This window comes from Acyrthosiphon pisum, chromosome A2 (assembly GCF_005508785.2).
Source record: "Acyrthosiphon pisum isolate AL4f chromosome A2, pea_aphid_22Mar2018_4r6ur, whole genome shotgun sequence".
NCBI lineage: Eukaryota > Metazoa > Arthropoda > Insecta > Hemiptera > Aphididae > Acyrthosiphon > Acyrthosiphon pisum.
In genome coordinates this window covers 110,880,766-110,895,740 of record NC_042495.1, presented here as the reverse complement: position 1 = coordinate 110,895,740, position 14,975 = coordinate 110,880,766, and the positions used below count along the sequence as shown (strand labels likewise).

The 14,975-nt window shown below is 27.7% G+C and overlaps 1 protein-coding gene across 6 annotated transcripts in view; it reads left to right on the top strand.

The window, feature by feature from the left end:
* The first annotated feature begins 3,830 nt into the window (after nucleotides 1-3,830).
* The window catches only part of LOC100163487 (fumarylacetoacetase), a 17,442-nt gene continuing 6,297 nt past the window's right edge, over nucleotides 3,831-14,975 (top strand). Inside the window, exons 1-12 of one of the 6 annotated variants that reach the window (XM_008186560.3) lie at nucleotides 3,849-4,079; nucleotides 4,177-4,253; nucleotides 4,355-4,468; nucleotides 7,467-7,553; nucleotides 8,154-8,348; nucleotides 8,409-8,538; nucleotides 11,790-11,911; nucleotides 11,991-12,110; nucleotides 12,191-12,316; nucleotides 14,075-14,223; nucleotides 14,289-14,414; nucleotides 14,474-14,648. In XM_008186560.3, the coding sequence (XP_008184782.1) occupies nucleotides 4,358-4,468; nucleotides 7,467-7,553; nucleotides 8,154-8,348; nucleotides 8,409-8,538; nucleotides 11,790-11,911; nucleotides 11,991-12,110; nucleotides 12,191-12,316; nucleotides 14,075-14,223; nucleotides 14,289-14,414; nucleotides 14,474-14,648 (1,341 nt within the window). In that variant the 5' untranslated portion in view covers nucleotides 3,849-4,079; nucleotides 4,177-4,253; nucleotides 4,355-4,357. Of the gene's footprint in view, nucleotides 4,080-4,176; nucleotides 4,275-4,354; nucleotides 4,469-7,466; nucleotides 7,554-8,153; nucleotides 8,349-8,408; nucleotides 8,539-11,789; nucleotides 11,912-11,990; nucleotides 12,111-12,190; nucleotides 12,317-13,502; nucleotides 13,907-14,074; nucleotides 14,224-14,288; nucleotides 14,415-14,473; nucleotides 14,649-14,975 lie in introns of those variants that run through there. The other 5 variants (XM_008186592.3, XM_001951254.5, XM_029489551.1 and 2 more) reach the window with 5 other exon arrangements.

Below are 14,975 nucleotides of genomic sequence, written 5' to 3'. Positions count from 1 at the left end.
AACAATAATAGATAAGTTATTCCATGAGAAATAGGAGAGCGGGCCGACCCGAACATGTTATGGAGGTGGGTCGTAGGATGACACAAGTGACAAGTCAATTGTCAAACAGGTACACATCCAAGATAGGGGAGGAGGTCAACCGAGCGCTCACATTATCCCAGGCATAGTCTTTTAAAACGCGGTATAAATATGAAATTTAACTTTAAATAAAAAAACCACATCATATTTATAAATCGCATATTATGTATAATATGATGACAAGATACAGGTACTACAGGTATAACATATATACTGCAGGGTGTATCTTATGTCATTGTACGCGGGTTTTTTTTAACAATTATGGATCGACGACATAATTTTTCGTTAAAACGTAAAATACGTGTTTCTTTATTTTTAACATGCAATTTTTTTTATAACAATTTCAAAATTTTTAAGCACGCGGATGTACCAATAGCAAAATCAACTTTATTTTTTCAAATGATAACTAGTATATTTTTTATGGATTCTGGTAAAGCTTTTTTTTTCTGAAAAATTTGATACACAAATCATCAATTTTGGTTAGCTAGTTTATTAACTATGGTCCTCTAAAGTTTACTATAATATGCATTATAGAACCTATAGTATACATACGGTTAGAATAGTTTTTGAATAAAAAAAAATAAGAAATTCGTTGTAATATGAGAAATGACAATGTTAATTTATGGGTATTCATTATTCATCCTATGTCTATAACTTCAAACGATCGTAAAAAATTAATTTGCCTCTAGTAAACTTTTTTTTTAAATGTAGGAAAACTTAAGGGGAATCTTATATAAAAATTCCAAATCTTTGACATACGTAGAAAATCGTTTATGAATTTCTAACTCTAAATAATTTTCCCATTTTTGTGGTTTTGATGAATTATTGTGGATTTACGCTTAATTTTTTTTTTAATTCCAACTTATGAGGAACGTTGTATTACATTTTCAAATTCTTCACCGATTGAAACAATTTTATCGACAGTAATTTAAAAAAAAACTAATAAAACTAGAAATTTTCTTATGCTTATAAATAGCTCAAAAATAATGGCAATATTTCTATATATAATTTTATGATGCGAAATAAAAAATTGTCAATATAAACATACTGTGAAAATGTCATGCATCTACAGTTATTTTTTAGATTAAAATGTACAACGGCATTTATCTTATTTTATTCTTTTTTTTATTCTGCAGTATACAACATTTTTACCAGAAGGAGCATGTGCTCGAATTGGGAAAAATTAAGTAGAGGAGCTCAATCTAACGATTTAAAAACTGCGTTCCAAGGGCGCAATTATTCAACACAGACCATACAAAAAATATTAGGGGTACGCAAAAAAAAAAATAAAAATAGTAGGGGAGCTCCGTCCCCCTGCGCACCCCCCCAATTCGAGCACTGAGAAGGAGTGCTTGATTTCAACATTTCAGTATATTAGTATCTTATCTTTTAGCAAATTGGATCAAGATGGTACTTTAGAAAGGTCATTTTCTCAATAGGTAGTATTAATTAATGCCACGGGAAAAACCACCGACAAATTACGAAAAACGTGATTTTAATTTCTAACGCTTTGGATCACCATAGAAACGAATAAAAAATTATAGTATTATAATATCAATTTAACTTACAGGCTATAATAAATAATAACAATATAAAATATCCAGACTGACAAACTGTCTCCATGAGGTCCAAGAATCTTAGCTGTCGTTTATCTTTAATTACATAAAGCGTTCGAGGAACTCACACACTCTAATGAATAATGATCAATCACTATATATACACAATCAAACAGCACTAATATGGATATTTTCTAAATCCGACCTCTTCAAAAAGGTTCGCTTTTGACAGCCTTAACTTTTCATTTTTATCAAACATATGATATAATATAAAACAAGCAAAAAAAAAAATTTCGAGGGGCACGTGCCCTCAATGCCCTTCCCCTGACTACGGCACTGATTGAATTCAAATTTAATACAATTCATTATACATTGACCCACTTGTAACTTACTGAACAGCAGAGCGACATCCACTTACCCGCTTTTTGTTTTTTTAGAGTTACACTAATAAACAAAATTGATTTTGCGTTAAAATTTCAGTTGTTCCTAAATGCTTTATTTGCTTGCACTTTTGAAAACTATTGGGAATTTGGCTAAAATGCACTTTACCACGCCCCTCACGAATTTCAATTTTTTTTTCAAAAGACGTGTTTTTCAACGCTGATTTCGAAACTGTTTGAATTTTTTTATGGAAACCATTATTTTGGAAGTTATAGCCATCCAAAGTTTAGGATTTTACGTTTATACGCATGCGTGCTACACTATATACTTTATAATGCCGCGCGAAGGACCTCGACTCTCATGTTTGGCCGAGGAGCAAGCGACGAGTGCCGCAAAATGTGTAATCGCTGCCCATATCTTACGACATAACTTGCCCTGTGACCTACTTGAGGTGGTGTTGCCAGTGCCGCAATTAGGATTCTTGGGGCCCCGGACAAAGTCAATATATGGGACCTTGAGGTCTATGTATATAATATTTTTTCATAGGGTACCTATACAAAAATAAATAATGATGGTGATTTTTTTTTTTAAAAGCCTAAAAATATAATATGAAGGCCCACTACCCAGTGGCAAGTGACCAGTGACCATTTATAGAAAAATATAGATATTATTATGGATAAATAGGGGCCCCGTTCTTCGACAACAAATTAGATAGCATAATAAATTATAAAAATAAATATTTTATTTAATATATTTATTGATTTAAATATAGATTACAATGCAATTATTTAAAAATATAAAATAGATGCGGGGCGCCGTCGTGGTCGGGGCCCTCTGAGCCAACGATTAGCGGCCCTCTACAGGGGCATTGCCTCGTCTGCCCCTGCGGTTGTTGCAGCACTGGGTGTTGCATAGCAAGTCGAGGGATATTTTCGATTTGCAGAGTGGAGCGACGGCGCCAAGGATGGGCGAGTGCCGCAAACTGTGTAATTACTGACCTATTTGAAGTGTTATAACTTCGAAACTAGGTACGAGCGCCAAATTCATAAAGATAATTTAATGTGCATAAAAGTAATAACATACAATTTAGTAATGATATTGTTATTGTTATAAAATAGCGATATTGATATGTATATTGTATATATATAGAAGGTAGACCAATTAAAATATATAGGTAGTAATACCTACATCATACGGTAAATATGATAAAATAAATATTATTATTATAAAATATGATCTAATCTAGATTACATTGTACCGTAATTAAATATTTTATTTAATCTGCCCGACAGTGTAACAGTGAATAGGTAAGTACTAGGTAATTATTCTTAAATACTTATTAAAATAATAATTATGGAAATATGGACTGTGCATTGCAGTTATGTTGCGCGCATGCGTATAAACGTAAAATCGTAAACTTTGGATTGCTATAATTCCAAAATAATGGTTTCCGCAAAAAAAATCAAACAGTTTCGAAATCAGCGTTGAAAAACACGTCTTTTGAAAATCGTGAAGGGCGTGGTAAATTGCATTTGTTCCATAAAGTCAAAGCAATTATATTTTTTACTGTCCCAAAAGGCGATAAACACAAATAAAAATAACACATTGTTATTAACAATAATAAAAATATCACCACATCAATTGATACATCATTGTAAAATTTGTCCGCTCCCTGACAGAATCTAAATTGTTAAAGTCATGGAAAAAATGTATTTCTTGGAAGAAATATTGTGTTGTGTATTCTCAAAAGTCAAAATGGCGATATTATCAACTACATCATACTGCTTATCAATGCACTATAATATTTATGCTGAAGCTATAAGCAAATAACACTAAAAGCTTAAAGCATTATTAATTATTATTTATTGCCATAAATCTTTTTCGTTTTAAGTTTTAAATTTAAGTGTTTATAGTTTTGCATTTTAATATAATCTCTATATATATAGTTTATAATTTCGCTGACACTGGGCTGTATTTGTAAGAACATTTTAATTTCACTCGCCGCTTGGTGCCTATACAGATGTGATTTTGCATGTTATTTTTTTTTCGACCAAATAATGAAAAGTTAGTAAACCTTGTGTATATTTCTGAAATTTATCTTACTATAGTTTTCAGAATTATAAATTTTAGTTTTGTATTACAATATGTGTTATGTGTATAGAGTAAAATACAATAAATATTGTAACTATTGAATATCGATTATCTTTCATCCTCAAGACTCCCGACTATTTGAAAGAAGTAATAATACATCCCTAGATAGTAAATGGCTAATTTAGAATTTATAACTGTTTTAAATCATTTAAGGATTATTGTTGACTTTAATTTATATTTATTTCAAGATAATGTCATCCAAATCTGAAAACCTCACTGAAAACCCTGTTCATACTGAAGAAGTTTATGATGAATTGGAAAAACTAATTTCTTCTGTGGATGCTGAAGAAAAAGAATTAAAGGTTTGTAATAATATCTACTACATATTTTTTTTTATTTAAATCAATAATAATAAACTTATTTTCATTATGACATCTGATTCTCTATTATACTTCGGTTGTTGTTCACGCCTTTTGGTAAAAAATAAATTATTCAAGGACTATAGATAGTGGTTTAATAAAAGCTTGAGCTATTGAAAATATCATGTTTATGGTTTTAATAAAATCCAACTAGGTCATAGTAAATTACTATATAATTTATTAGCAAACTAAATGTTTTTATTTATTTTACGTGTAAAGAAAATGTATTATGGTTATTTAAAGGATTAAAAAATGAACGTATTGCTACAATACATTATTTAAATTAGTGTATTAAGTATTTGGGTAAACCGATGGGAGTGAATATTTGTTAACTAATGTTAATTCAATTCTAGTGAAAATCTTTTTCATTACCTTCAATTGATGAGTAACTTGCTATGTCATCACTCATCATACTGTTTTAAAATGCTGCTTATGTCTTCTCCCTTGTTTTGTGATAAATATGTGAATAATATTTTATACACAACTTGACTACGCCTATTTTAAATTAATTTTTATATGCATTTTTAAATTTATTACTATTGTACTCAGTATTATTTTATTATTGTAATTAATGTTATATTTTCATTTTAAACACATGCAAGGTGTTAACATATATTGTATATTGAATTAACTCTTTCACTGTTACACTGATATACTATTACCATAGGCGCAATTTCAATAAAAAAACCGAGGGGGCTTAAGCTCTGAATTTTCTTGGCATTTAAATTAAATTCTAACTATTTGAGGCATTCATGACTTTTTTGAGCAAAAATGTTTTATGACAATTTAACATTGAATACTTATAGTGTATTAGGTACATTTTATAAAAATGAATACAATAGTAAATTTTAATTTATTAAAAATTGAAAACAATTTTTTTATATTTTATTTAAAAAACATGACAAATAAATATTAGTATACAAGGTGTATCAGAAAGACTTGACGAAAAACAAAAATGATGCTACTTAAACGTATGACAAAAATTGTTAAAATTATATGATTAGTAAATAATTTAAGAATTAATATACTCATGTCAGCAAATTCTTCAAAAAAATATTTTGGAAAAAGTTATTATAATAACTTACGTATACATTTCAAATTCATTTAACCAAAAAAATATTGATATTTCAAAAATTCTAAAATATAAACTACTTGACTTAGATAAATGTTTTTAGTATCAAAATTGTTCTTATAATCAGATTCAAAAATTGGCTATTTTGAATATATCCAAACAAATTTAAATCAAATTTATTATTTTTTATTTTCAATGTTAAAAAATAAAAATAATTTTTTGTATAATATATGTGTAGCGCAAGTGACTATATATTGTATATAAAAAAACATTATATATATTGATTAGAACAAAAGTTATTCCAAAAGTCAATTCTATCTGTTACACTCTGTATAGGATATTATATTATACTATATAATACCATACAACATATACAATCACACAGGCTGTCGGAAACTTGGAACTCATAAGTGAACACCAACTGACAAGTGATTCGCATATCGTAATTAAGTTTTTATCCGAATTAGATGTGGGCACGAGTATGTTTATATTAGTAAATACTCGCGATACTATAGTTGTACCGCTGATTCGCTGCTGAATATGATAACTGATAATAATATAACCGACCACAACGACCGGGTTTAGTAGAAACATTAAGAAATAATAATTAATGTTCTAAAGAGATTTGAATTCGATAAAATGACAATTGTCGACTTCATGGTTTCATTCATTATACTATGATACCCTCATGTCTGATGATTAACTGTTTTTGTTGTAAGGAGAAGTTTTGATACATAAACACATAGGTTATTGGACGGTGCTAATTTTAAAATTGGGGGTGCTAATACCCCCTAAGCCCGCCCCTATTTGTGCCTATGACTATTACGTCCAAAACATTTACATCATTCACTGTAACCATTTATATATTATTTTGAGATTTCCGTCCTTGTGTGTCTCCATATTACCATGGCAACCAATTATATATTATTTTTAGATTTTCATCGGTGTGTGTTTCCGTGTTACCATGGCAACCAATTATATAATATTTTTAAATTTCCTATGGAATGTTTTGTATATAAATGGTTGCCATGGTGATATGTAAAACATATTATTCATATAGAGTTGGCAATTTTAATGGGCAACGAAGTGAACGGGATCAGATATTTTTATATACATAGATAGATTATACCTCTGAGCAGAAGATAGGCTAATTTAAAAAGTGAGAGGACCAACCCCGGGAGGTGCTCAATCAAACAGGGATATTGATATTTCATATGGACATTTTTGTTTATTTTTGAATGGTTGCCATGGGTTTTGAAGCTATTATAATAATTATTATTGGTTAAAAATTGTTGTTATGATAACCATTATATTATAAAACAAAGCAAATTATTCATATATCGTTGGTATTTTTAATGGAAGTGTATGGGATCAGATATATTTATATAATATATATATACATTAGACCTCTTTCCAGATTACCTCTGAGCAGAAGATAGGCTAATTTAAAAAGGAAGAGAACCAACCCCGGGAGGTGCTCAAACAGGAATTTTGAGATTTCCGATAGAAATTTTTGTTTATAAATGGTTGCCATGGGTTTTGAAGCTATTATAATAATAATTATTGGTTGCCGGGGAAAAAAGTGCACGGGATCAGCTAGTTATAATATAAAATCTGTTTATTCATATAATAAGTCAATTTGAAAAAACTGCATAATGTATACATTTTTAAAATTAATATTTGCTTTTACAATTAGCCTTAACAAAAATATACAGTTATTTTATTTCAGTATAGTCATTTTTTCATTTTTGAAAAACATCTCAGTTATTTACTGATACTTAGAATTATGTCATAACCATTATTATGTATATATATATTTATCAGTTATATTTAATTACCTATTTTATTATATTACGTTTTAATCACTAGATGAAAATGGAAAAAAAAAATTCAAATGGAACAGAGAACAAACCACAAGAGTCAAATGGTTTAGCTGATCTTAAAAATGAAAATGAGGTAAGTTACTACTTAGAGTTATGTAGGTATACTAATTTTTAATTAAACAAGAACACTATATATTTTTTACGGACACAATTTAACTTAGTGCAATCTTAATTGTCTTATATAATCTAAGGAAATTGTGTACATTTAAATTTGTACTTAATCCTTTTAGCTTGCGCACATCTAAAAATTAAAATTGTAAGCCTATTTAAAAAGTTAGATTTAAATCTGAAATGTATGTATATGTTTAACTAACATCTAACTGAGACCTTCAAGACACTAGTGAACTCAAAATTGTATATTTATAAAATTCCTACTTTAAATTGATTATGTTGCTTTAACCAAATTACAATTTGTATCCTATATATTCTATGTATATTTTCGTATGTAATTACAAAATACTGTATTGTATTTTAATTGGCCTTCCACCCGTCATGTTAAATAAACCAAGAATAAAATAATTATTAAATATCTATAAGTAGATAAAAATTCTATCAAATCAAAATAATTATAACTAAAGTATTTGTTGAAGTTTTGGTTTTTTAGAAGTGTGTTAGATAGAAAAATAATATCTGTATATTTTAGTAAATTAAAATATTATATTATATTTTTTAGCTTAAAAATATAAATGAATTAGAAGGTAACTCAGTAGTCATGAAAAATGAAAATGGAAATGAAGAGAAAAAAAGCGATGAAGATGACAATCATCTTGAGTTTAAAGACAGCCAAAATAATTCTGAAGATGGTAAAGAAGAGCTGGAATTATCTGAAATGATTGTTTGTGACGAAGTAGCTGGTGATAGTGATGAAGTATGTTTTTAATCACATCTTCTTTTATGTAAAATATTATTACATTAAATATTTATGTAGGATGATAATAAAATAGAAGTTGAAGCGACAAATGCTAATGATAAAGATAAGTATGAAAAAGATACTAAAAAAATTAAAAAAGAAACAAAAGAAAAAGAAAGCAACAAGAAAAAATATGATAAGAAATCAGGTAATTTTTATATATACATAATATATATGTTGTCACAATTAATTGTAGGTAAGGTAAAGAAAAACGAGAATTATAGAATTTTAATATTGTGTTAATGGGAATTGGGATATATATTATTTTTAGTCAGTAATTTGGCTAATTTGCTGCAACGTTAATAAAAGTTATAAGAAATTTAAAAATTCATCTCTATAGTATTTGCTTGTTAGAGTAAATGTTAAATTAATTTAACATTTATAGATTAAATAAAAAGTTGTGAACTACTATTAATATTTTAAAAACATAAGAGAAATTATTTTGTATTATGCAATTTTGAATGTACCATGGATTTTATATCGATATTTTAGCCTGCTTAGTACACAGTGGTTAGAGATATGTGCGGCCAATGTGTCTTTATTTGATAAATACACCTTGGTGTGGTTCTTGTCTGTGAGTGTGTGACTTGTGACTACACCACAGCTTGAGACTTTGTAGAGTTCACTATAATATTGCGGTATGTTATCAATGCCAGATGCCAGTTATCATTATTTGCTATGTATATTATTAAGAGGACATGATACCCGCATGTGTTGTCTCCGTCTTACAAGTTCATAACTTAGCAAATTTTAGGCTAATCAAAATACGTGTAGCTCCTTTAATTTAAAAATTAGAGTAAATTGACCTCTTATAAATTCTAAAGGTAAGATTATTATCTAAACAACCTCATGGGATTTTTATTATATTTTAATTTTTAAGCGAGTTATAAATACTAAGTTGTAAGATATTTGTATATCTTAATTGTACAAACAATTTACAATTTTAAAATACTTGTAGCTCGCTTCAAAATTAAAATATTATAAAAACCCCTTGAGTTTGCCTAGATAATAATCTTACCTTTACATTTTATAAGAGGTCAATTCATTCTAATATTTTGTCACACTCTATTTTCAAACTAACTGAGCTGAGCGTAGAATTTGGTATGTTCCGCATTTGTAAGACAGAGATAATAACACATGCAGGTATCACATCTTCTTAAAGGCCATACAACTGCTCTATGTTTGACCGGTTTACTAATACTGCTATCTTATGGACATGGCCATTCTTTTAGTACAACAGGTTTATTATATTATTACAAAACCAATATATTTTTGAATGATTTTATAGCTCTACTGATATTAATTTATATTAAGGGTGTCGATGCCAGTATTTTAAATTTTCGAAATTTCTATGCTTTTTGAATATTTATATTTTAGTTATTGCCTTAATTATAATACTTTTCCACTAATCTACAGCTCGATACTTATTTAGACGGGGTCGATACGGTGTATTATATCAACGAAAATGACTTCATGGGAAAAACTCTCACGCTTTGTAGAATTGTCGAATTTCGTTAATTTTTTTATTATCTGAAAAATGAGAAGTTTCTACAGGTCGGATCAAAGCTCGATTTTTTTATTTTACTTTGAATAGTAGTAGAAAAATATGTTTGAAAAAGGACAAATATTATGCATTTTTCAAATATATATTCCAGTTTCTATAATTGTAGTTTTCAAAATCGGGCTTTGATCCGACCTACAAAATGTTCTCTACTAAGATAAAAAAAAATTTAACGAAATCCAACAATTCTACAGGTCGTGAGAGTTTTTCCTGTAAGACATGTTTTTGTACCAAAAAACGCATCGGCACCGACACCCTTAATATAAATGCTAGACTTAATATATTATAGAATAGTATAGTTTTTTTTATCTACATAAATTGTATTTATGTAATATAATCTGGAGACTAGATACCCAAACATATGTGAGAGTTAATATGTTTGGCTCTTAAGCCTCCGATATAAATAAACTAGTCAATTTAATGATCATATTTTAAATATTAAGTGAATTATTTAAACATTCTCGTAACTGACTAGTGACATTTGAATCATAAATTATAAAAAAAAAAAAACCGAGAGCAGTTTTGCTGTATCGTAGTTTTAAGTGTACCTCGTCATTGAGTAGATCACCAAATGGACGTGTTAAATTAGAATTAAATTATGAAATACAATGATGGTCATATCTAAAATATGCTAGTGTAAAAAGTTGTTGAAAATATAGTTTTGGCAGTTATTTATTTTAGAATTACAAAAAGACTTGAAAACTGGCGTCCAATAAATATATATTTCTGTTGTTCCGATGATTTGTTAGTTCTTCCCAATTATTGTAAAAGAACTTGGGAATTTTATTGTTTGAGTATTTGGCCCCTCATCTTACCTCAAAAAAAAAAAAAAATAAAATAAAAAAGTACTAACTAGATTCAATCTACTACCAAAGAACACTCCCAAAGTTGAAGATTCAAGCATTTACTCCAAACGTGATGGTAAACACAAAAGAAATAAAAGTTAATAATAATAGTAAAAACAGGAATCTTAGCATTGTCACAATAATACATTCTTTGCTCTACTGGAAATCTAGAATATGAGTGTTCAACTGATAATATTAAAAAAGTACAAATTGTGTCACAGTCATTATAGTAATCTAGAGTTTGCATCTGACAGTTTTTGTTATGGATGTCAAATAGAATATTATTTAGTATTATACTATTTACTAGAGATGTTCTGGGTACCCGGCCCTTACTCGGTATCCGGCGAAATACTACATTTTTACTCGACTCATATCCAATGGCAAACACTGATAATCTATTTATATTTATATGCATACCTACAATATTAATATAACGGAAAAATTTAAAATTCTAGGCTAATGAATTATAATTTATTTTGGTACATATTGGAATAACTGAACTGATTTACAATAGCCAGTTGATTATAAACAAATCATGTTTTTTCTTCTATGAATTACAAAAATAAATCTCGTGTTTACTGTTTAAAGAAATTAGATCATTAATAATATCTTAATCAGTAATTGTTAGTTGATACTTTAATACTAGTATAAGTAGTGTTAAAATTTTTATTCGGCCGATACTCGATACCTGGTTAGTATTAAAATTTTTACTCGGCCAATACTCAATACCCGGTTAGTATAAACAATCTTACTCGGCCAGTACTTAGTACCCGGCTTAGTACCAGATTTTCTACTCAGAACATCTCTACTTTTCGCTATATAGTATTTACTTTTAATTGAATATTAAATATTTTTAACAACCCAAAACCCGTAAAGGACTAAAAAACATACAATGTGAGAATTTAGGCATAGTGTAGGCTTTACTACTGTACATTTTTGTTTAAATATTCATTATTACTAATTATTTGTATACCTTACCATTGAATTTTCTAGATTCCAAGTCAAAAGATCGATCAAGGAAAGAAGATTCAAAAAGAGTTGACAAAAAACGTTCAAGAACACCAAGCAAAGAAAGATCAAGCAAGGATAGTTCATTGAAGAAAAGATCAAAAACTGTATGTTCATAATTGAAATAGATTATTCTTTTATACTTCTATATTGCTTGTAAATTTGAATATTGATTAATTTTGTTAGATTGATAAAGAGAAGGAATCCAAAAAACTTCGAGAACTCGATAAGTTTTGGCAAACTGTGCGTGATGATCCATCTGACTTTATTGGTTGGACCTACTTATTACAATATGTTGATGGAGCGGTACATTTATAAAGTTCATCATATATTTATTCAATCAAGTTACTTGTATAATTTGGATTAATTATTTTTATTATCTTCAGAAAAATATTGAAGCTGCACGTGAAGCTTATGATGCCTTTTTAGATTTATATCCATATTGTTATGGTTATTGGAGAAAATATGCAGACTACGAAAGAAAAAATGGAACTAAAGAAAACTGCGAAAAAGTGAGTTAAAATTTTTATTTAATAAATTGAATGGATGACAGACAATTCCATATTTAATTCTTAAATTATATCCAAAAATAAATAACCACAATGGTTGTAGAAAGTTAAATACTGTTTGGGAGTAATGTGGGACACATAATTTAATTAAAATTTTTGTTCCCATCAGTATTATTACTGCCAGTTATACAAAATTGTTATTTTGAATAATTTTAAATTATTCATTTTTTTAACCGTTTGTGTTGTGATTGATAATACCATTAAGAATAAATTAAAAATACCAATAAGAAGAAGATCATATTGATTTTTAAATGAATTTAAATGTTAAATTATTTTATAGTTTTATAGTTAATAACATGTATATATTTTTTAAATGTATATAATATATAAGATATAGTAATAAGGAAATATATTAAACTTGATTGGTAAAAAAATTTTAATTATTACAATGACTCGCAATGTATAAAATTAATTTTTTTGTAATGTGAAAATTATACCATTGCTTATTTGTGTTAACCACCACAAAGAGAGAAGTATTCAAGATGCTCAAGCATTAATTTTTATGACCAAAGATTGTTGGTCGTTAATAATTTTATTATTAACATTTAAAATGTATACAATGTAACATTTATAATAATTACTGTTTAAAACATAAACAACTGTTTACCATAAAATTATGTACTTTCTGATTGTTATTTTATAAACCTTATATCTTCGACTATAACCATTAAGAATTCTAATAACTGTTCGATTAGTGTTTAAATTTAAACTTATTAGTAATAAAATAAGTTAATAAGTTACATATTAAAATTAAATATGTTTCCTGATATGAAAACGAAGATGCATTTAAGTTTATCATGGATTTAATTCAGTCTGAAGTTTCTACATCTTAATAATAGTCTCAAGTTTTATTTTCAAAAACATCAACACCATTCAAACATACGTTACATGTGTCATCCAAACCAAGCTAACAGTTATTTAACATAATTTTAGTTTTAAACATTTTGCTTAAAAAAATACTAAAGTTATACTTGTTTTTTTTTCTACTATTGTTAATGTTTTTGTATGATACTTAAAATATCTCAACTTTTCAGGTGTTGTGATTGATTTTATCCTTTGCCCAAAATATATTTCCCTCTTAGTAAAAATTCTTCAAAGATTTCTTTATAACTATATAACATGATTTTAGTCTAGATATTTTTCATCAGGTTGCTGCTGGATAAAGCACAAAACACTGCACGCTCCACCGTGGCCCAAAAAAGCACGAATTTCACTAAAAAGCGTGAAAAATATGTTTATTATGACTCTTAAATATCATTAATTTGTATACTGTATTTGTTAATAAAATAACATGGCGTGGTTTTAAATAACCATTAGGTGTAATACAAATAATTATGTATTAAATTTATGTATTTTATATTACAATTAAGTAATTAAGATGAATCATTGTTATTATTATTAGGTATTACGATTTTAGTTATTGTTATTTTTTTATATTAATTGTGTTGAATATTTGTTAAATTTAATTTAATGATAAGAAAACATAATGCGGCATTGCGACACACGCCAAGAGCTGTTTTGGATATCTTTTGGGTAAGCGGTGATTTATAAAACTAGTCATAAGGTTATTTGTAAATGTATTAGATAAACACAGATTTAAATCCTTTTGTTAAAGGCATGAATATATAATATTTAAGTGAACACAAAATTATTAATATTTTATTCAGTTTACATAATTTGTTTATTTTAAATTGTGCACAGGTATTTGATCGTGGCTTAAAAGCTATACCATTGAGTGTTGACTTATGGATTCATTATATGGGTTATATGAAATCAGCATATCCAGACGATGAAGATATGATTAGGGAACAATTTGAAAGGGCAGTAGAAGCTTGTGGAATTGAATTTAGGTAAATATATTTTTAAATTGACATTTTAAAAATTATAGAAATAATGGTGAAATCAATTGTTTAAGATCGGATCGATTATGGGATCATTACATTAAGTTTGAATTGGAATGCAAACAATATTCAAGAGTTACAGATATTTATGAACGTCTAATTGCTACCCCCACTCATGGATTTTTAAATAATTTTGAATGGTAGTATTTTTACAACATATAGAATTTACAAATATATTCTTACTTATTTTTTTATTTAGCTTCAAAGATTATGTTAAAAAGTATCCTAAAAACAAAATATTGGAGGCTGTTAAATTTTTGGAGTTAAGAAAAGAAGTGTTAGCCGAGATTAAGGAAGCTGATGCTAAAAAAAACCATGGTAGAAAAATTGATTCTGGTTCTGACTCTGATGAAATGGCAGATCCTATGGAACAAGTAAATTATGAAATTAATTCTGTTTTAAAAATAATTCATTTTAGATTCTGAGTGGAACGATGAATGTATTGATTTTACAATGATGTGTGTTTTTTATTTTTTTTATTTTTTTTGTGTCTGTGTACACGATAAGTAGTCGAAATAATGTTACGATTTTCAACTTCAGTATCTTGTTTGATCAGAAAGTGAATATCGTTGGTGCATTGGGGAGCTCAAAATTTAAATTTCCCAGTAGTTTTCAAAAGCGCCGGGAAAAACAAAAGAAAAATTAAGGAAAAACGGGAATTTTACGCAAATCGATTTTCACAAATTGATTTGGTTTTGGTG